Source organism: Lissotriton vulgaris, chromosome 1_1 (genome assembly GCF_964263255.1).
Source record: "Lissotriton vulgaris chromosome 1_1, aLisVul1.2, whole genome shotgun sequence".
NCBI classification, from domain to species: Eukaryota; Metazoa; Chordata; class Amphibia; order Caudata; family Salamandridae; genus Lissotriton; species Lissotriton vulgaris.
The window spans coordinates 1,817,023,004-1,817,047,243 of NC_141685.1; the positions used below are offsets into that span (position 1 = coordinate 1,817,023,004).

General features: G+C 44.9%; 1 protein-coding gene across 1 annotated transcript in view; it reads right to left on the reverse strand.

Moving 5' to 3' along the window:
• The window catches only part of STAB2 (stabilin 2), an 880,852-nt gene that overhangs the window by 523,248 nt on the left and 333,364 nt on the right, over positions 1 to 24,240 (reverse strand). Inside the window, exons 16-17 of the mRNA XM_086919174.1 lie at positions 14,576 to 14,629; positions 7,891 to 7,971 (exon numbers count right to left, since the gene is read on the reverse strand). Coding sequence (XP_086775300.1) covers positions 7,891 to 7,971; positions 14,576 to 14,629 — 135 coding nt within the window. The remainder of the gene's footprint in view (positions 1 to 7,890; positions 7,972 to 14,575; positions 14,630 to 24,240) is intronic.

Below are 24,240 nucleotides of genomic sequence, written 5' to 3' on the forward strand. Positions count from 1 at the left end.
TCTGATTAGCTTTACGTGTCCCTTTTTGTGTTGGTATGAGTTGTGTTGCTATGCTGGTTGTGGCAGGTTATCCACTCTGATTTTATAGCGATCTACAGAGGTAACAGTGAGGGGTGAGCAGCAATCTGCCAAACTGGACTGGATTACAATCCACATTCATGATTGCCACCAGGGCTATCAATTTAAGAGTACATGGATCTCTGCAGCAGGTGCATTCACGCGTAATATATTTTTAAATGTGCTATGCACCCAATAAAGTAAGCCAAAACAAATGTACTCATTTCTTTTTAAACAGGGTTTTTACAAAACATAAATGTAAATTGACTATCAGACTCTGCACCTTGTGACTCCATCCCTTTTCTGCTGCTATCCCTAGGCGAAAAGTGGAGGTAGACACAGAAGCTGTGTTCTTTCATTTGTATTTATTTATTTAATGCATTTTTATACAGCACGGACTTTACCAACAGGTGTCAGAGTGCTTCACAATAGAACCAAGTACGTTACATGAGAATTTTACGTATTCACACGTTACAGATACAAACGAGAAAGAAGAAAAAGTTAAATAAAACAATAGATGTTCTACGTTTCGTAAGTATGTTTTGAAATTAATATTACTTTGGGCGCGCCTTTCTCAAAATACGTGTCACAAAACATGTTATGCAAAAAACGACACCCGCTATGTTATTTTTTACATCCAGAGCACGGCACGCGGACAAAAGGCCGGTTCGTGAACAATGGTTTAACTGAAAAAAAGAAAAAAACTGAACCGTAATTAAAGCTTGTTTACCAAGAAGGGCACAGCTCGGGTGCCACAGCTACAGCCCTGTCAGCGGCATCCTATCCATAGCATGCGCCCATCCCTGACTGGAACATTCCGCTCGGAGCGCCTTCCAATGGCACTCTGGGAAACGTAGACCTCCTCCCGCAAAGAGTAATGTGCTGCCTTCCGTTATGCTTGAGCACCGACACTACAATTTCCGTCGTGAACTGCAGGCGTCGAGACGTGCGGGTCACAACTGGAGATGTAGTTATCATTTTCTCCCTAGATCCAGACTTAACATTGGAAAGAGGAGCTATGAACTACGAATCCCAACGGCCAAAAGAGGACATCGAAACCCCACCCGCACTGTTTGAACGGTGCCTCCAGGACACAGCTGGAAGGGGTGTGTCTGTGAGGATTTCTGGTGTTTGTGTAGAGCGGAATGGGTGACCAGTAGTTGTGGGAAATAGTGCTCGTGCAGCGGTATCGGAGGGCGGCAGCTGAGGTTTAGTTTTCTCGGAGGGCGGCAGCTGAGGTTTAGTTTTCCCGCCGTCCACGGTGCAGCGCCTCCGTCACAGAGTTTTTCGCCCTTTCTGATGGGACAATGATGGTGAAGGAGGACGAGGTGTTGCGCATCGCCAAGAAACTGGACAAGATGGTGTCCAAAAGGAAGACGGTGAGTCCTGGCCGGATTCCCAGCACCCCCGGTGCACAAGGGTCCGGCCTGGACCCGCTGTCTGGGGATGGAGGGGAAACCGGCATGAAAGAGCCGACATGATTGATATTGCTAGGTGAAGCGCGCCAAACCCCGGCAGTGTTGTTGTCCGGGAGGGAAACACTCAAAACGGTCAGCAGTTTAGGAGATAACATGCCAACTGCCAATCCAAACTATATAATACGACACCAGAGATATCCTCGCGTTAATTTAGACGGGTAGAGAACTTACTAGAACCCAACATTGGTTTACTTGCATCATGGGTGTTAAATGGGGCCCATATTGCCGCCTGGGGCAGGACTGTTTAGTATATTGTGTATGTAGGGTACAGTTAAAAAAAAAAAAAAAAGTCAGGTCCCGGGCCAGCAGCCAATCACAGCGCGGCCCGGGGAATGACGTCACGGAGGTGTCCCGGGCCTGCAGCCAATCACTGCGCGGCCCGGGACACACGGCAAAAGGGGCGGGGCTTAAAAAAAGCCCGAGGAACGCCCCCGAATCGCGTTTTCCCCGAGAAAGCGTGATTGACAGCCTCTGTCTCCCAATGGCTAGCCTCCATTTATGGAGCTAGCCAATGAGAGACAGAGGCGGGTCATCAAGCCGACATAGAACTCAAGAGGTTTTTTAGCGCGTGCGCACTACGTGCGCACTCGCAGGCAAAACCTAAAAATGGAGTACATTTTAATGAGCAAACCTACACCAAATGACAATGGGAACAGGAGAAATGAATTTCTAAATGTTTAAGTAAAAATAGTGCCAACCACAGTCATCTGGTTGCATCTGATCAGTCCCTAGGCACAAGTTAAGGCTGACCACGATAGAGCATGGGCCGGATACAGAAACTAAGGGCCACATGTATCAACTTTAGAAATAGCGATTACTTAACTGCGATTGTCTGGGAATCGCAATTAGGTAATCATTACTCCTAATGTATGAAACTCCAAGAGGTTTTTTAGTGATTCTAGGGGGTTTCAAATCGATCTACCTAATTAATATTAATGAGGTAGGTCGCAATTTGCAACCCCCTAGGAATTGCTAAAATCCCGGGCATGGTGGCCTGCTATGGTCAGCAGACCACCATGCCTGTGACTGCTTTTAAATAAAGCAATAATTTTTTATTTAAAGCAGCCCTTTTTCTTAAAGGAAAACAGGTTGCTTTTCAAAGAAAAAATTAAAAGTTTTCTTTTTATTATTTAGGAGCAGGCAGTGACCCGTGGGTCTACTGCCTGCTCCTAAATGTTTTCGCCACCATTCCCAAAGGGGAAGTGGACCCTTGGGGACCCCTTTCCATTTGCAAATGGGTTACCACCAACCTGAAGGTGATGGTAAAATGTGAATGTTTTGCGACCCCATTCATGCATACAGCCTCGATTCGGTATTTGGAAGGGACGCCCTGAACAGGCCTATTCCAAATACCAAATTGCAAACCCATTTTACGATTCAGTAACAGGTTACTGAATCACAAAATAGGGTTTGATACATAGGAATAACCTATTTTGCATTCGGAAAATAGCCAATTCTGTGAATCGGCCTCTTTGCGATGCAAAATGGTTTCATACACATGGACCTAAGTTTGTCCCAGTCACGAGTTTTACCTTCTGAGTTAGTCTCTGAAATGGAATTCGAAAATCCTCAGAGGCATGTGATGCATTCCACAAGGCCGGATAGCCATCTTGTGAAGGACCGGTGAAGATATTGACTTTTGGCGGGAAAGGTCAGGACAGAAGAAATTCATAATTCACACCCAAAGAAGGTCCCTTGCCGGCCAAATACTTTTGATGCCTTCCCGTGTTGAAAGTTCCTAACAGGGCTCCATGAGGCCAGATACCATTTCTGAGCCATTCGACTGAAACAGATTTGCCACTGTGGAAAAGCTCAAAGAGGGAGCAAACTGAAACATTGGTCCAATGGCAAACCAGCTTTGTCAGACTGACTTGGCAGGCTTGTTTTGACCTTCTGTCAGTTCTCCAGACAAAAATCCTTGAAAAAGTTGCTCAGCCTCAGCTTTTAGGGTTAGACAGGAGGAGCACACTCTGATGCTTATCCAAGCACCCCAATAACATAAGGAAACCACTTGGTGATCAGGACCCTCTGCAGGGAAAGCTGCCAGCAGGGTCAAGAGCCGGTTCAGTTGGAACTGGCCAGCTGGGATCTTCAGAAAGGTGGGTTTCATGCAACCTTTATGTCCCTCTGAATTAACAGTATGCCAGCTCACTGACTTCTGGGGTCCACTTCTCAGTCCTAGGTACAAGTAGGAGAAGGTTCAGCCCTTGGGATCTCTTTCCATAGGTTCAAAAGCAGTTGTCATCCTTTTTCTGTTTTCCACAGGTCCAAAGAAGTTCTGAAGAGTATAGGCACTAGTTTGTGGGTGGGAGGAAATTCCCTGACCAAAAGGGGAAAAGGGAAAAAGTTCCCCGGGGCAACCCTGCTCACTGTGACATAATGTTCTGGGGGGTTGTTACTAACCAATCCCACAGTGCCCTTCTCTGCCAAAATCCAATATGACAGAACCTTTCTTCTCTTTCTTCCCTTGGCTTTGGGCATACCTCTGAGTTGTGTCTAGGGAAATGTGAAACTCCTCCTGCAAACCAGTTCTGAAACAGGTTTTCCCCCAGTAGGATTGAAGCCACTCTGACTACCTAGAGAATGAAATGGACAGTCCCAGGTGTGAGCTACATCTGCCTGCGAAAAGGAATGCCCCATTGAAGCTTGTGCAGTTGGTGGGCACTTCCCACAGGACATCCTTTAAAGGCTCAACCGAAGCCCTTTCGTGAGAGTCAATCTCATCTCCTTGCAGGGGGAAATGAGATGCTTTTGGGCAGAAAAATAGTGACTTTCTAAATTTACTATTACTGTAAAATTTTGAAAGCAATTCGATTCTGGCATTGTGTTTTATTTTTAAACTATAAAATTATTGTTTGAAGCAATTGTCTAGCTAGTGCCAATCTGAAGTTATTAAGTCAAATAAAGTAACTCGGTGTTTTCTGTTGCACACCTATCCTTGCTACAGTGAAAACGGTGTGGGGGTCCTTTTCACTAAGAGGACGTGTCAAAATATTAAATATTTTTGTCCTGCTTTTGAATGCTACGTACCCTGCCTTAGGGCAGGTGAGACCGACTTTTTGGGGTGACATACTACTAAATAAAAGGAAGGTTTAGGCCTGACAAAAGGGTGATTTTAACAAGTTGAAATGGCTGTTTTAAAACTGCCCAGCATGGCTGCAGTGGCAAGCCTAGTAGTCCACTACTGACTTTTAACTTACAGGACATCTACTAGGGGTTTATAGGTAAGTTAAGTATGTCAATCAGGGATTAGCAAAATCTACATGTTTTTAGGAGGCAGAGTACACCACTAGGCACTGGGTGGTAGTGCCAATGCATTCAGAGCTATTTTTCATTTACCAGAAATAAAATCCAGCAATACATTGGAGGTGACCATACAAAAAGGGCATTTTCTTACAAGAGCATTTGATGGAAATGAGTAAGATATTGTGACAGTATTGCAATATAAGGGCATATGATGTCAATAAATGATATCTGGCTGGATTACTAGGACATACGGTAACAATGTCTGACACATCGTAGTTGTGCCTCAGTATATCAATACAATGACTGGTGCTTGCTATGAGTACCTGTGCATATGATAGTAACACCTGCCATTTATGTTCAGAATACCTTGGCACATGAGGACACAGATACTTACTGGCAGTACCTGCACATATGATGACAATGGCTAGCCTATGGTTGTGGTGCATATACATATTATTAAAAACTCAATATGGTGGGAGCTCTGTGCGGCACAAGATAAACACTTTGAAAACCACAGGCATTTGTGGAGGGAGTACCCGATTATACACTAAAGTATGAGCTATGCACAGATTATTTCTGAAGCTGCCTGAGGGGAGATGCTTACTTATGCTTCCTTATGTATCCTTATGCCATTCTGAGGCAAATGTGTGAATTCTAGCGATGTGAAAGAGAGACTTGCGCTATGTACTTCATTGAGGCAATGTGGACACTGCTATTGTGGCAATGTTTGTATCCTGAGAAACCCTAGTACATGAGCCTGCAAAATCTGTCACCAGATAGCAATCTGTAGCGCTCTCCGGTTCAGGCACTCTGCGTTGCACTCAGGCACAATATCTTGTCCTGGTCTATTGAACACCACCTCGCAACTTAAAAACAACAGAAAATATAAGATTATATACGCAAAATATTAACTGCTTTGATAGTAGGCCCACACTTGGCATGACAATACTTACGTACCTATCCTGCATGAGTGCTTGGATAACATGTTTATCTCAATATTTATCATAGAGGTTGACATTTCTGATGTACATAACTTCTCTAATGTAACAACCTTTAAATAATTGTGCCATTGCAATGGTCAAGTTTCTGAGATTGATAAGCAATGTTGTACTGTCCTTACTTTGTTGATTTTTCTCTCAATGAGGAAGGGTCTTGACCAGATTCTCCTTAATCAGCTGTGAAGGGACACATGGAGAAAGAAGGATACGTCGGACCCCAGTGTTATCTCTCTGTATCAGTAAATATATTCTCTCAACTTTGCCACTCATCTGTCCACTACTGCTAATTGCCAGTGCCACACCCTGAACTTGGCATACAACCTTTTTGCATCTAGTGGAAGCATCTTTTCTAGATACTCAGCAAGTTAGAGTTTCTCTACATTGGCTTCTCCTGCTTATTAGTGGTCCATTACAGGTAGACTAACTTGTCTGTCTTCTTCATCATCATGATTAGCCCATGCACATAGAATCTATGGTATGCCAAAATGCATTCAATCCATCTTGAGAAGGTCTGTTCACCCTTTCTCACAAAACTTGTCCTGCTTTCACAAGCCTTTATTGTTTCCCTCTAAGGCAATGTGTCAAGATTCTAGCATTGCCCAGAAATTCAATAGTCTACTTATTAGTAGTAACCAGTCCTAACATCACTGTGCGGTGCCCTTGACAGCAACCAGGAGACTTTAAACAAATAACTCTTGTGGACAAACAACCCTCCTGCCTTAGTCTGCTCACGAAATATCTGGTCCATCTAATGCCATTCATAGATGAACTCTGGCAATTTGGAATGGGATTCCTATTAGGCTGGCACACCGACAAATATATTATTAGTACCACCCTGGAATATTTGAACATTCTCATCATATTTTTGGGAACACCACTCTGAAGTGCTAGAGCACTACTCAAATGCATACCAAAGCACATTGGCACATGGTTGTAGGACTTCTCAATGTAATACTATTAGCCCCATTGGAGTTACATATTTTGCTACGACAGCTCTTATGGGCATTATACCTCATCAAACAGGATGTTTATTTCTCCTTGCATACAATTTATGCTTTTATCTGATGTGGCAGAGGCTAATTTATTAGATATTATTGTTGTTTCCGTGGCACTAGTAACTGCTATACATCTAGTACTGTTGCACAATTTTCCGACTGGTGCATACATGATTTGTTGCTGCTTGAAATTCTGGCACACCCAGAAAAATGTGCATTGTTGGCAAATTCTCCTTCCCCACTGCCTACAGCTTTGTAGCCCATTTCTGTGAAATTGTGCCATAAAATACATTGCTTAGACCTGCATTTTTTTAAACTTCCCTGTGGGGAACAAACCTAACTCACCATGAAGAGGGCTGTGCTTGCAGATTGCCAAACCAGGGTAAAATTTGTGTTCTTGTCTCCACATTCAGCATTCGCCAAGTCTTTAACACAGCCATTATGGAAGCAAGAGCAAAAATGTATTGTTTGATTGCTGAGAAACAATCCTTCAGACAGTGTAAGTTATCTGTGGAAGACATTCTAAGAAATAGATGGCTATCATTTTCCAGATTGTGGGTGGATGTGTATGAGTTCCTTACCAGATCAAGCAGCAGATTCTGGAGAAGTGTAAACACAATTGGAAACTGTACTAATATCTGCAATGCACTCCATCACATAAGTGAGCCAGATCAAGACGTTTCCCTCAAGATTATAGGAGTCAATCGCCCCACAGAAGTGCAAACCCCATGAATACCATTCCTCAATCCCCCAAAGAAAAGAATGGAAATCAGCACATGAACTACTTTGAGCATCTAAGAAAATGCCAAATTAATCAAAAAGGCCATTTGCACCATCTAGCCTACAGAGAACATGGTCTGCCACCAGAAATAAAGCTACCCCAAGGGAACTTCGAGAGAGCAAAAACATGGCTCGTAAGAGTTACACAAGAGGATTCAAAGTGTTCCTGGCTAGCAAAATCACAGGAGCTTGTTCAGGCCACGAGGAAACTTGATGGGATACCACTATAAAATATCGGTTTTCTCGAAGTAATCATTTTTAATAGAAATGTAATTATCAATTTGAGCCTGTGTAAGTCACTGCACCTAGCAGGATGCATCCTTGTGTTGCACTTACATTGCTACTTGTGTTGAAGTAGATAAGTTGGTTCGCCATGGTCATCACGCTGCGGCTTGGGATAATGTTGGCGACGCCGAGCTAAAGAAAAATACCAACAATTTCAACATAAAATGCCAAAATCTGAGTAAAGTAGTTTACACAAACATTACCGCCTTTTATTTAAAAAAACTGCTCATCAGCAATACTACTTTAAGAACCAAATATATATATATATATATATATATATATATATATATATATATATATATATATATATATATATATATATATATATATATATATATATATATATATATCTATACTAATATAATAAAGAGAGAGAACCCAAACCTTTGAGGCGGGTAATCTCAGGAACCACAGCACCAATCCAAACACCCAATGCAGCATTGGAAATGTCAGGGTAAGCCGATGGACATAGGCTATATACCAGCAAAACATATACTTTAGAAAGGCAAAGTACGTTCTTTGACAAAGTAGTCCCTTGGAAGTAGCTCCATCTCTGAGGTGGGCGTGTGCATTATGCGAGGGTGGGCGTGTGCGTTCAGAGATGCATGCAGCCTGAGAACGTTGTCTGGGTATAAAAAAGGTGGGCGTGTGCGTTCAGAGACGCATGCAGCCTGAGAAGGTTGTCCGGGTATTAATAGGATTTACCCAGGACGGGCAGCTAGTATATATATATATATATATATATATATATATATATATATATATATATATATATATATATATATATATATATATATATATATATATATATATTTATATATATATACACACACATATATATACATATATAAATGTATATATATTGCACAACACTGGCATCCCATTTGAAGCGCACACGGACAAGTAAGGAAAGGTTACCAGCCTTTTATTTAAAAGTATGGACAAAGTTCAAGTGACTGGTACATAGAACAGCCTGCTCTCTCGCCGATGCGCTTCGATTACTTTCTTCTTCAAAGGCTTATGACGGAAGGTACGTGCTTTAATGGTGCTCCTCCTCCGATATTAAATGTTCCCCCTGTATGGGGTCACCTTCGCAGTCATCAGCATTCTGGGAGTTGGAGTGCCTTGATTTATTCCGTCATGAGCCTTTGAAGAAGAAAGTATTCGAAACGCGTCGGCGAGACGGCAGGCTGTTCCATGTACCAGCGGCTTGAACTTTGTCCATACTTTTAAATAAAAGGCTGGTAACCTTTCCTTACTTGTCTGTGTGCTCTTTAAATGGGATACCATTGTTGTGCAATATATATATATATATATATATATATATATATATATATATATATATATATACATACATATATATATATATATCCAAAAGGTCGTCGTATTCCCTCTGCCTTCCACGCAGAACAACGAAAAGAGCGAGACCACAAAGTAAGTGCAGTTTCTCAGTGCATTTTATTCCGTGCCAGAGTTACAGCCTGCAATTCGCCATGACGCGTTTCACCTCGAGAGAGGCTTGTTCACATAGCGTGTCATGGACACAAACGAGGGTTTATAAAGTGCTAGTGCCTAATTTACTACAGCTGTGCAGTTCACATTTTTTTCTCCCATCATTGCATCGACAGTGAAAACATACTATGTTCAGTCAACAGAGAATAAAGGGCATGGTGCCCAACGGGTTCCAGTGCGTATACATGCATTAGTAGAGTATAAAAATTCTCTCTAAAATGTATGCAAATAAATAAATTTCATATATATACACATAGTTAAAATAACTATTAATCCATAGCAATTTCATCAATTATACTCCATATATGTACACAATTCGGTCAGTATATATAACCTCTGTATATATATATACATACATATACATATATATATATATATATATATATATATATATATAAATATATATATATATATATATATATATATATATATATACATACACACATATACATATATATATACATACATATATATGTATCCATATATATATATACATACATACATATACACACACACACACACACACACATATATATATATATATATATACATACACACACATATATATATGTTTGTGTGTGTGTATATATATATTAATATATCTCTATCTCTATCTCTCTCTCTCTATATAGATATATACATATATACACTCTCCGGGAAAGTTAAAAAAGGCTCTTTTAATTATAGCAGACGCGTTTCAGCAGTAGCTTTCATCAGTGCCTTTAAAAGAGAAAACAATGTTCAAATGTTCAGCGCGTTTTTTAAACACACAAGGTCTCTCTTGATTGGGGCTTTCAAATGGTGGTGATTAAGGAAGGACTCCAATGCAATTCACTTCCCCAGACTATATATATATATACCAAAGTGCCTAGCATAACTTACAGGAAAGCTAGGTCAATGCAGAACAGTTTGGTCTCAAGCAGCCCCGAAATAGTACGGGCTCGTGGCTAGGAGGGAGTAAGGGCTTTTTGAGGTGTGCTTCCTGCAAAGCTTGTAAAAATGGTGTTAGCTTAACAGAATACAAGACACCACTTTCCCCCATACCTATGAAAATAAGAGAGAAATTAAATTGCAGGTCAGAATATGCAGTGTACGTTTTAGAATGTCCTTGCGGTCTAGGGTATGTAGGGAGCACGAGACCACAAGTGCATAAAAGAATTCTGCAGCATTTAAGAGCAATTAGCAATGCAGACCCTACCTATCCCGTAGCCAGGCACTTTGAAAAAGTACATGGGAAAAATCCAACTGGACTAGTTTATTTTGTAATAGATTGTGTGCCCCCTCAGAGAAGGGGTGGCGACAGAAAATCCCTACTACGTAAACTAGAAAGCAGATATATCATCATGTTGGATACCAAGATGCCTAACGGGTTGAATAACAGCGAGGACTGCTATACTTACCTGTAATTTGTATAACCTGCCATGACTATCGTATAAACACATGTGTTCAGCCTATAGATCCGAAGCTGTTTTTCGAAATATCTATAGAGCTACCCTTGTCCTCCACATTATGTACATAATCCTTTTGAAACATGAGATATTATATCTATTTCTCTTAAAACGATACACACATTTTTGTTTTCATAGGTAGCCCATTGATTTTACTGTTGCGTACTTTGCACAAATAGCAGGGTTTGCACAAGTTAGGAGTAGCCCACATGGGCATGATTACTTTCACGGTTTATACCCATGGAATGTAGTATCCACATTGCATGTTTTGCACTAATGCCCCTGCAGCCAATTTCAGCACACAGTGGGCTGTTTTTAGCATTAATTTATACCGTGACAATCAAGTATTCATTAAGATATCAGTACAGATTAGTAATATTTATACGTTTTAAAACATTTTTACTATTTATGTTTTATGGTGTTTATTCTGTATTTTTAACATTGTCTTCAATTCTCCGTCGTGCGATACTTCTACTTTGATTTTAGCGTAATGAGGCGTTATTAATGTATTATACAACTATAAAGCAAACATGTATTGCCATTTACGCATTACGCTATATGCATTTATGCAATGACCTTTGTACTTTGTACTTTGACCTTTGTAGTATTTCTACTATGTTCATTACGCAACAGGCACTCTTGCACTGTAAAAATGGGTGGCCAGCCCCCATGACTGTGTCAGGTGATCAAGGCTTTTGGTAGCTGAAACGCGTCATGGCTGACTGGTCTTGGGCAATAAAATAATTTCACCGAAGAATTGGGTCTCGCTTCATCCTTCTGCTCGGCTGAGTGGCTGTGTTTGGACGACTACGTACCGAATATATATATATATATATATATATATATATATATATATATATATATATATATATATATATATATATATATATACAGAACTCCTCCACGCCGCTTCCAATCCATCACATTTGATCAGGCTTTAGCTAAAGCCAATATGAGAACCCGTGAGAGTCTCTTTCCCAACACATCTGTAAATAGTAACATGAACACACAAGATCGGTCAGCAAACTCCAATGCATGTCCAAGTCTCATTACAGCTTATAGCGATCAGGAGAACGCCATTAGAAAGATCATCAATAAAAATTGGCCAATGTACTAGGAGCAACCCTGCCACCTAAACCTATTGTAACTTTTCGCAGAGCACGCAACATGGGGGCAATTCTAGACCAACCGAGTCCTGAATTAAAACAGAAGTCCAACTGGTTGGCACCAGCTGCAGGTTTTCGTAAATGCTCCAGTTGTCGCACCTGCAAATTTGGGGTCAACAAAACTCATTACTGTACCCAGTTTAGTTCGGAAGAAATTCCTATTGTAGGCAATCATACCTGCAAGACGGAATTCGCTGTGTATGTCCTGACGTGCACCTGCGGTCTCAAATACATCGGAAGTACCAAACATCAGGTGCACGTCAGGATCCTACAACATCTGAGAGCCATTCTACATAGCGATCCCACGTACCCAGTAGCTCGCCACTTTGAACTTAAACATAATAAAGACATTAATTGCCTAAAATATTATGTAGTGGCAGCAGTACCGAAATTACGGAGAGGAGGCAATAGGGAGCTCAAGTTAAGACAATTGGAATCTAGTATGATTCTAGAATACGATAGCAAATGGCCAAATGGTCTTAACAATACAGAGGATCTGTACAATTTCTTATAATATATATGGCAGTTCTCCTTGCTTAGATCTCATTAACCCCAGGTAGTCAGGTTCCCTATTACCTGGGGAGATATGAATAGATATAGTTTCAAATTGTTTCTTACATCTTTTTACTGGCTAGTCAGGTTCCCTGTTAGCCAGGAGTGGTATTTCTGAAGTTCCTCTATCCCTTCAACTGGTGTAAATATATAAAATATCCTGTTCTCAAATTTTGTACTATTTAATCTTTTTTATCACATACATTTTAGTCACAGGGTGTTTTTTAGACAGTTTTATATGATAAATTCTGTATTTAATGTGAAAAGCTTTTAATCTTGCTTTAATATAAAGAAATGTGATTATATTCTTAAATGATATTAATAGCATGGTATTTACATATTTATACAGGTGTTTTTATCGTTGACGGTAGCACTTTAGTTCTCAAATGTTGACACACATTAGTAAAGTTAGTTCTGCACTTTAGACATGGATTGTTTTGCACTAAAATATTCACTTGGAAATGCACTGTCCCATGCAAGTCCTTCTTATTTATACGTGATATACGCAATGTAAAATGGATAAGAATTCTTTGTTTATAGCTTTTTTGCTATTCATCTTTAGGGATTTATCCTGTAATATTTAAAGATGTCAAAGTTTTTTTTCTTATTTAGAAATGTTGATTCTAATTTCTTTGTTTTGCGTATTTGCACAGTTAGAACTACAACAATTGAGATGTTGTCTATGTCTATGGTCACATGATCTGATCAAGAAGGCAGGGCTGGGAGATCACCAATAAAAACGAAAATGTTACATACAATTGTTGCATGTGAGCAAGGGCTTACGTAGCCCGAAACGCGTAATCCACTGTTTCCAGCTGGTTTTGCCAAAATAAAGAAAAACCTGTAACTGATCCTGTGGTCCGTCTCCTGTGTAACGCCTCGCTGGTCCGGCTGGATTGGAAGCGGCGTGAAGGAGTTCTGTGTATACAATACGGGAGTGAGCTTGCTTCCGGTTACGGACCCCTTTCCCTGAAGCGGCGTTTGTTTCTCAAGCTACATATATATATATATATATATATATATATATATATATATATATTTTTTTTTTATCCCTTGGCACCAGTGCTTCATTTGTTCATTTGAGCTGGTGGTTTCTGGTGCATGGCACCAGCACTCAATTGCCAACACCAGCACTTGACAGCTGCCGCATGGTGGTGCTGTAGTGTTGTAATTTAAAGATGAGCAGAACAACGGTTGTTTACTAGTTCAATATATGTTATAAACAACGAATACCTGCCACCCAATTTATTCCTATAACATTGGGGGCCTTAAACAGTATGAATTGTCACACTTGTAGCAGTGTGATGGTTAGGAGTTGTGTTGGTACTGCCATTGGCAGCGCTTGCAGTGACAATGTGGCCTCCTGACGAGGACACTGGCAGATGTGCTTTATTACAAATTAATTACTGCTTTGCACCATTATCAGGTATGACGTTAGCCTAGTGACATTTTCAGCTTTTAAACTGAGAGCGGAGTGTGTCAGGCGGGGTTTCTTGGCACAGTAGAGGGACATCACCAATGTATGAGAAGAAAGCCGAGATAAAGAAGCATCCATGTGGACAGTGTTTCGGCACACTATCTCCAAACTCACACTGCATCCAGTTAAATGGCTTGGAAATTTCATTCATGTTTTACTCTTTAATTATTTGAAACAAAGCAGTACTGCAGCTAACAGTGGTATATGTCAAAATAAGTAAACTTCATTTTAAAACTAAAATCCTAAAAATGTCAGTATGCTTTCCGTTGCCTGTTCTCTGAGCTCACAAAGTTATAATTGAAAATAGGTTAAAAAGGCATAGATCAAATGCCGACGGATCCAGGAACATTGTTCTAATACTTTGTACATGTACTCAGTGTAGATGCAAGGGTGCCATAGGAATGTAAGTGGCGCTACTGTGCCCCCTTTGCCCAGCTGTAGACTACTAAACCCGCAGCTCGGTGTCACTGTGCCTGCTGCACTTATGATAGTCACATCCCTCTACCTATTCATAGGTCCGCAGATCAGGATTCAAATCTTATGCTATTGATTGTATCCACATTATAGTATATTGCACCCACCTCAGTCGAAGGCACAATGTGGTACTTGAGAAGTTCCTGTAACTTGAATGAACCCTGTTTACAAAAAAAAAAACAATACAATGAAAAGTTCAGAAGGGATTTACCCATCGTCAGCTTTTACAACAAATACATACTTCAGAAAACAAGACTTTTCAATGCCTGGAAAAGAAACCATGTCTTTGTTTCATGTACAAATTAGCGTTTTTAGCTGTGTAAAGAAGTGGTTAGAGACAGCAACCATGTCTGGTACTCGAAAAGGTTTGTCATTGGTTGGAACAGTATCCTATGATTTTAACTGCTATTAAAAGGGAACTGTTATTCAATTTTTCCAAGGATTTAAATATGAATTCCTAGTTGGCCTCGTTAAATCAATTCCTAGAGTCCATGGAAAAAAATACTTTGGGTGGGTCTACAGAGAGATCACGAAAACGTTGTAACGCCACCTGTTCGGCATCACACTCCTCTAAAGGATACGCACCATTTTAGGTAGAATCTCATCCAGCTATATAGTCTAAAGGAATTGGAATAATTTACCCAGGATTTCATTCAGTTTTCCATATTATAAACAAAAAAGAGCAGGGCAGTTCCCACGTCTTAGGTAGAGGGCAGCTCCTTTGTATGGCACACTTTACAACACTTTAAAAACTCTGCTAGAAAAGAAAAACAAAAATTTTTGGTGAGCAAATTTGGAGTGTTGGTGATGTTGTAGAGTGTTCTGTACAGAGGAGCTGCTCTCCAGGGAAGAGATGTGGCGTAGTGGTCAGAGTGGCTGACTCTGGAACACCAGGGCTCACAGTTCGATTCCCAGCAGCAGGTTAGCCCAGCACCATGTGACTCTGGACAATAGCTCGCTTAATCTTCCCGACAGCCCCTTGACACCCTTAGGGATAATTATTTGCGTTTTAGAAATACTGGTATTTCATTTATTTCACTGGAAACGACCCCGGGTTCCCTGCTCTTTTTTGCCTAATTTTTGCACTCTAAGACTGAAAGAGCATATATATCAAAGACCAATCTTGTGTAGATGAACAAGATTAAGAGCCTGCACACATTGTGTCGGTGTCAGTAGATATTTAATGGCAAGGCGTTTCAACCCTGCCGGGTCTTCGTCACGGCCTTTCTTTTGACACAGTGCACCAATCCCTTATTTATAAAAACAATAGTGATAAACATAGAAAATATACTATGGAAAAGAAGAATGGCAGGAGAAATAGCAAATCATATGCACAAACTTTGGTTTTTAAGGCATTTTGAAAATACAATGAATGAATGTACATACATTCAAATCTAATTGTATATCATACAATTCATAAAGGGGATACCTCTATGAAGGAAGAGGGGTATCTGCTAAAATGTCAAAGTGACACATAGCTTGCCAAGTGGCTCCTTAAACGCAATGGTTCCGCACACTGAACCAAAACCAACTCATATAGATAAATGTTGGGCATATTGAGACACATTGCAAGTGCAGAGCCAAGTGGCTAATTTAGTATAAATGCCCAAAAATACAAACAAAATGATTTCTCATAAAATGCCAAGGCATTGCCAAAAAATCAAGTTTTTGTTCTTGTCCAAATAATCGCTAACTTCAAGCTCATGGAGCGAGTGATACCAATATGTTTGAAAATCTAAACGTATCTCTAAGAGAATGCACAATATCATGTTCTATATTATGCTAAGAGAGAAAATTAGCTTGCGCAGTAAAACATGTAAGATATTATTCCATACCTTGCAAGTTCAGTGGTAAGAAATACATTCGGCAAAAAAAACAACAAAAAAAACATATCCGAATGAAACAATTCATTGTTATACAAGATGAAAGATTTCCTACCACCTTCCTCAAGGTGCCAATCATCACTCAAGATGGAAAAAGAGTGCAGTGAAAAGAAGATGAAACAGTTCTCATAGATCGAAAAGAAGGCCAGAGGTGACAACAGGGAAAGAGAATTAAGGCAGAAAGAGTCAGAGTGCATAATCCTGCTTGGAAGGGATTTCCCAAGAGGAGTGCACGAAAGCGAGGAACTACACATTCACATCGGCGTATGAGATAGTACATGTACTCTTGCATTACCTTAAGGGAACCTAGTGACCAGTTGTTTGTATTTTTCAGCATTCATACTAAATTAGCCACTTGGCTTTGCACTTGAAATGTGTCTCATTACGCCCAACATTTGTCTATATTAGTTGGTTTTGGTTCAATGTGGGGTGCCATTGCATTTGAGGAGCCACTTGGCAAGCAGGCCAGGTGTCATTGTGACATATCAGCAGATACCCCCCATTTTCTTGATAGAGGTAATCCCTTTATGAATTTTGTTATACACAGTTCAATTTGAATGTATGTACATTACATTCATTGTATTTTCAAAATGCCTTGAAAAACAAAGTTTAAGCATATTAGTTGCCATTTCTCCTGCCATTCTTCTTTTCCATAGTAAGTTTTCTATTTTTTCCACTATTGTTTTTACAAACAAGGGATTGGTGCACTGTGTCAAAAGAAAGGCCGTGACGAAGACCCAACAGGGTTGAAATGTGTTGCCATTAAGTATCTACTGAAACCTTCACACTGTGTGCAGGCTCTTTATCTTGTTCATCTACGCAAGATTGGTCTTTGACATTTTCGAGCCGGACTCACACCCGCTGTCCTGCACTATCCCCAATAGGTGGATGTTGCCGGAATTCGTGTGAGAAACCATCTTGGATATATATATATATTCAGCAGAGCACGACTGGCTCTGAACCACAGACCCACTCTTTGTCTTCAAGTGCTTTCGTGATTTTCTTCAGTCGGAAGTGTGTTTGTCTCCTGGAGGAGAGCGAACAATCACTGCCCTCTGCCAGTCCAAGAAACTCTGCTTCCTTCTCATCACGGGAGGGGCTGAGCATCAAGTCGGAGGACCCGTCTATCACCTCTATACCCATGGGTGAGTACTTGTATGCCATCGGAGAAGGCAGGTATAAAGAGGTTACAAATTTGACTGCCCCAATCCATTGGATTTGACATTTACAAAATCGGCAGCCATTACTAATATCTGCATTTATTTAACATGTCAAACCAAGCGCTATGTAAAAGGGAAACAGCAGACGATGCGTTTTTTGACACCCTACCTAGAATCAACAACCAACAACGAGCCTCCACCTCTGCGGGGTCTACCAACAGTGACATTAAAACCAAACTTAAACATCTTGAAAAACAATGGGGCTTTGCGGGGGTGGCCGACCGGAGGGAGGCTCTCCCCCCCCGGGGAATTTTGGGGCCCCGGGAGGAAGGGAGGGGGGAAGAAATTGGACAGGACACAGGAAGGGACCTGGGCTGGTTGGGCTAGTCAGTATGGTTTGGGCTCCTTTTGGGCTGGGGGGGAATAAAAGCGGCCATTTTGGGTCACTGTGCACCATTTCGTGGGACAGTGACCCAGCAGCCGGGGGGCATAGTTTGAGCGTTGTCTATATTTTGGAGTTGTAGCGTTTTCAGGGTTGTATAGGGCTTGTTGGCTGTGGCGGTTGTGTAGAGGGCGGTGAACAGGTGCATCGACCGTTGCGAGTTGTGTGCGCCGGGCGGGGGTTAGAGGGCTTGACTGCGAGGCGGCGGGACAAAGGCGGAGAGTACCTGCTGGTCGATGTCGGCGGAGGCGATGGCGGATCCCCGGGTACGTGAAGCGTTACGCCTCCTGGGGAATGCTGGCAGGACGGATCTCCTGCGCGTCGATGTCCGGGTAAGGCCCCCGCGGCGCGCTGCAGATGGCGCCGTGGCAGCAGTGGCGGCTTGCGAGCCTCCGCGGTCTCGTGCGCGGAAGGGGGAGGGGGCGGGAGCTGGGGGTGGAGCGGCGCGAGGCGGCGGTCGGAAGGCGGCTGGGGCGCCAAAGAAGGGAGGAGGAGCAGCGATGGGGCGCGGTGGCCGGAGGAACGCGCCGCTGGTATTTGCGGAGGGAGCGGGGGGCCCGGGGGGGCGGGAGGGAGCGGGGAGATACGCGAGGGGGGGTCGAGAGGCGCGGTGGGGGGGACAGGGCCTGACAGGGGACGGGGAGTGTACAGGTCACGAGAAGGAGCACCAGGCTGGGGGGGGCGTGGCTAGCAGCCGATGGGAACAGACGCAGCCTAGCGAGGCTCCTCGCCCACAGCCCGATAATCCTGTAAGAATCCGGAACCAGAAGAGGGATCCCCGTGAAACTCGGGTCGATCCCATAAATACCATCTGTGCCTATTCAGGTCAAGTGACGAACCGACCGGACGCCTCTAAAGGGTGAATCAAGTCATAAAGGGCCCGGGCCGGGGAGACACAAAATGGAGGCGCAGAGATCTCCGACGACTGCTGGTAAACACTAGATCTATTCCAGTGCCCAGGCGGACAACGACCGCAGTCCAGTGAACGGGCGAGCGCAGCCCTCGGCCTGACTCAGCGCTCCGGCGGATCCGAGGTTGGTGAGCAGCGAGGCGGGGCCCGAGTGGCCTGGCGGAGTCCCGGCCCGGAGCGGCCGAAATCTACACCCCGGCTGGGGGGCCTGTAACCCTATCAGCCGAACCCCACCGTTAGTGTGCACGGCGGGACCGGAGCTGCGAGTACGGCTGAGGCGAGCCGAAATACCTGCGAAGTCAGCGGGGAGCCTGATCCGGGGCTGCTGAGTGACGGGAGCCGCACCGACCATCTGCTGTCAGTGACTCAGTCTTTTGACCTGAAGGTAGGAAAGCAACAGAGACGGCGCGCGGAGATTGCCCGGGAATCCGCCTGGATTACTCAGACGCAGCCAGCGCCATTAGCGGAGCCCTACCCAGCCGGGTGCTACGCTGTCTGTGTCCCGGAACCGGGCTCAATTGCCCAATAAGTGCGCCCTACCGCTGCGAACTTTACTGGCCATAGAAGGCACTAATAAGCGGGGGCCTCACCTCCTCCGGGACAGTTGCGCCCAAGCCCCGTCTTCGCGGGGGTGCACCCTCGAACTACGCACCAAGCAGACCACCGGGGGGGCAACCCGTGAGGGTCCACACGGCCGCTCCGAGCTGCTGGTGACGCCACCGATGTGGGACCCCTGCACTACCCAGTACGGGACCCGGAGAATCGGCAGAAGTGAGAAGGGGTAGCCCACCCTGGGCACGACACCTTGACCTCCCGGTTTTAGACCCTACTAACCCCCCCCTGCTGTGCACAAAATACAGCCAGGAACCCAGCACAGCAGCCGTCGAGGGGTACGGCAACGACAGCAGGGTAGAGTGCCTAGAGGTGGGGTGCCTAGTATCGGTGACCGGGCACTAAGTGGAGAGAGGAATCCAGGCGCGACTGAGCCCCATCACTGGGAAAAACGCCCATAGACACCATTACTGCTCCCTATAAAAGGTGAACGCACCACTGAGGCGGCAGAACCCCGAGGCCCCGACAGGCACCACCGGAAGGGAATTGACAACTTCCGCGACACGAGAAACACCTTTCAGCAACGCGCACAGGGCTGGGGAGTGCGAACTGGCCACCTGCTGGGAGACCCGGCGACCAACGACTGCCTCGTCGGAGCCAGCTGTTCCTACCAGAGCGACATGGGGAAGCCGCGGGGTCTGAAGGGAGACGGTGGCCCGACCGTGGAAACTCCAGAGAATACTCAGCAACCCCCATCGGAGCTGCAACAGATGCAAGACAAGATCCTCAACGCTATCGCGGCCACAAAAGACGCCCTACACCGGGATATTGCCCAGGTATCGACAGGGCTGGGACTCCTAAGAGCAGACCACGGAAAATTGGCCGACAGGGTGAAGCAGGTGGAGGCCACCCTGAAGGACATTGTGCCGGAACATGCTGCGACGAAGGGGAAGCTAACTGAAGTGCTGGACCACATACAAGCACTGGAGAGACGGGCGGTAGACGCCGAAAATCGCAGTCGGCGGAATAATGTACGCTTAGTAGGCCTTCCGGAGAAAAAGGAGGGGACGGACATGGCAGGCTACCTGGACGACTGGTTGAGGACTGTGGTGGCCCCGGAGGGCCTATCCCCCTTCTTCACCATAGAACGGGCACATCGAGTCCCGGCCAGACCCCCGAAGCCGGGTCTACCCCCTCGTCCGGTGGTAATCAAATTACTCCACTACAAAGACAGAGACTGGTTGCTGCAGCGAGCAAGAGACGTGGGGCCCTTCCAGGTCGACAATAAAAATGGCATGCTCTTCCCGGATTACACCTTCGAGACTCAAAAACTACGTGCCTCCTTCCTATCCATCAAAAAAGAACTGCGTACGGAGGGGCTGCAATACTCGCTGTTATTCCCGGCCAAGCTGCGGATACTAGTAGATGGGAAGGCCTTATTCTTCATGACATCTGCGGAGGCATGGGACTGGTGGGAAACTTATAAGGCTGGGACGGACGGGGCTCGCCACAGAGCGGAAGAAGAGCTTCACCTGCGCCCGGCACGGCAATCCAGGAGGCTCCGGACGTATAGGCGAAACTCAAAAAAACCGACGGACTCTCAGACGGAAGAAGAACGGAAAGCGGCACGGCAAGCAGTGAAGAAGGTTTCTGGCACAACGCCGACACTGACGGAGAGGGACTCGAACTCAGAGGAACCAAAAACAGGCTCGGAGACGGAATTGTCAGAAGAAGACGGCACAAAAGGCCCGAAGGTTACACCGCAAACGGCAGAAGAAATCTTCGGCATCTGAGCATGGAACGTACAGATCTGACAAGGACTGCCATGGCTGATCCGGCGCTCACGAACACTTGAACAAGGCAACTGTAAGACTATACTGTGTAAGCCTTGATACGCATCCCAGGGCGAGGGAATGGGGTAAGCGAACTGAACGTAACAAAGCTAATACACGCACCCAGAGGCCCATAAGGCCACCGCAGTACAAACTGCGGAATACGAGGAATTGAGAGCACGTTGCTCTCCAGTTTGGATGGGGATAACTCTTTTGCGGTTAGGTCCTGTTCTGGGGAGGGGGGGGCCTGGAGAGGTTGGGGTTTCTCAGGGCGTAGTTGGGGGGGAGGGGGAAGGGTCTGAGATGGGAAAAGCCAATGCTCAGAGAAGAAGTTTTGGGGTTTTGTTGGGGGCAAGTGGGGTTGATGTCAAACCTGTAGTCTGGTCGCGGACGGAAATGGGCTTAATCCGACTGCAACGAGACAATGGATAATGTGGGATCATTAAAATGTGTGTCCTGGAATGTGCGAGGGCTGAATTCAATGGCGAAGAGATACAAAGTGCACTCCTACCTGGTCCGTAGGGGGATTCACATAGCCTTTCTACAAGAAACCCACCTCACCAAGAAAGAGGGTATAGCACTGCAAAAGAGATGGAGGGGGCACCTGTTCTACACCTAATATTCAGCATTTGCTAGGGGAGCACTAATTTGGATTCGGGCGGGGGTTCCCTTCCAGTTTACTAGGCACACTATAGATCCAGATGGGAGATTTGTAGCGGTTGAGGGACTACTCAGAGGCCGCCATATAGCACTATGCAGTACTTATGCGCCAAATATAGAGCAAGCGGCATACTTCACTAGACTCTCCAAGTCATTGGCTACCTACCTTACCGGGCCACTACTGATGGGAGGGGACTTTAATTCTATCGAAGACATCACGCTAGATAGATCACACCCACCACTGCATACATCCCCAATACACAGACTAGCGAAACATAGATTAGACTGGCGACAGCAATGTGACCTGACGGATGTATGGCGAATACAACATCCTACTGAGAGGGACTATTCCTTTTATTCCGGCTTACACGACCTGCATGTCCGATTGGATGCCTTCTTGTGCTCTCCACCGGTGTTGTCGATGGTGGCCCGGACTGAATATTTAACACGCACGATTTCAGACCACAACCCCCTGCTCCTGACGCTGGATTGGATGAACGGTATTACGCGGATCCCGACGTGGCGGCTTCGGCCTGACACGCTGGACGACCCACCGTTCCGTGCAGCGTTAGAGGATAGGATCTCCCAATACTTTGCAGAGAACGAGGGTACTGCTTCATCTAGAGCCGCGGAATGGGACACGCTCAAGGTGGTGGTACGAGGACACTGCATAGGAAAGTTTGCGGGCGCGCGATAAACATTGCTAGATGATTTAGACAGAGAGGAGCAAACCTTGAGAAGGGCAGAAAAAGAACGGCCTAATCACCCCGAACTCCAAGAGAGGGTCTGTACTGCGCGGGAGGCGGTGGCAGTAGAAGTAGAGCGCCTTCGTAGCTTTGATTATAAAACTTACCTGACTAAAACGCTAGCTGAAGGGGATAAAACGGGGACGCTCCTGGCCTGGCTCGCCAACCCTACCAGGGGCAAAACTCCGATCCTGTCCTTGAAAGGATCGGATGGCGAAGTTTATACTACCCAACCGGATATATTAGATTGCTTTAGAGTGTATTATGAACAACTATATAGAAGGGACCTGGGAGATCGCCACGAGGCGATAGAAGCGCTACTGACTGAGGTACATCTGCCTCACCTAGACCAAGAACAGGCTGCTACCATCGGGGGACCGATCACATTGACGGAAATCAGGGGAGCGATAAAAAGGATGGCGCGTAATAAAACGCCAGGAATGGACGGACTGCCCATAGAATTTTACGGGAAATATATAGATCTACTAGCCCCGAGACTCCAGATAATTTATACCGAAGCCAAAGTGAAGGGCATGTTACCCCACTCCATGCGCGAGGCGATCATGATCCCCCTCTTAAAGCCACGAAGGGACAGCGCTGAACCGGCTTCATATCGGCCGTTGTCAATGTTGACAACTGACTATAAAATCCTAAGTACGATTCTGGCCACTAGACTAGTAGTCCACATGCAAGACCTGATCCATACAGACCAGTCGGGTTTCATTCCTACTAGGAACACTTCGCACAACATCCGCAGGTTACTTCGGTTCATAGCAGAGCCCCCACCGAATGCGAGAGCCCCCATGGTGCTGGCGATCGACATAGAGAAGGCCTTCGATAGCCTAGAGTGGAACTATTTATACAAAGTAATGCACAGTTTCGGCCTAGGCGAGGGTTACATACGATGGACGAAAGTGCTCTATGCATCGGCGGGCGCTAGAGTGAGGGTGGGAACTCTGATATCGGATCGATATGAGGTGCACAGGGGTACTAGACAGGGATGCGCACTATCCCCTCTCTTGTTCGCACTAGCGGTGGAGCCCTTAGCTGCACTGGCTAGGACTGGTAGTTATTTCCACGGCCTGGAGGTTGGAGGGGCCCACCACTATATATCACTATACGCGGACGACCTCCTGCTGTTTTTAGATAACGCCGAGGAGGCAGTGGCGGGGGCAGAGGAGCTCCTGGCACGGTTCAGGGATGTCTCTGGTTTAAAAGTCAACTGGTCGAAATCTTGCCTCTTCCCCATACGAAAGACAGAAAAATGCTCCCTGGTCCATCCTCTACTACGCTGGGAGGCAGACTGCTTACACTACCTCGGGGTATATATCTACCACGCGCCCGCAGACCTCTTAGATGGCAATATAGGCCGCTGCACTCGAGCACTGCAGGGCGCCATGTCCTTCTGGGCCACCCTCCCCCTATCCATGACAGGCCGAGTGTCGCTACTCAAGATGATAGCCCTGCCACGATTGCTATATTTCTTTAGGACCCTCCCCATATGGATACCGGGAGCGGTCTTTACACGCTTAAAATCCCAAATAGTGTCCTTCCTATGGGGAGCAGGCAGGCGGAGAATAGCACTGG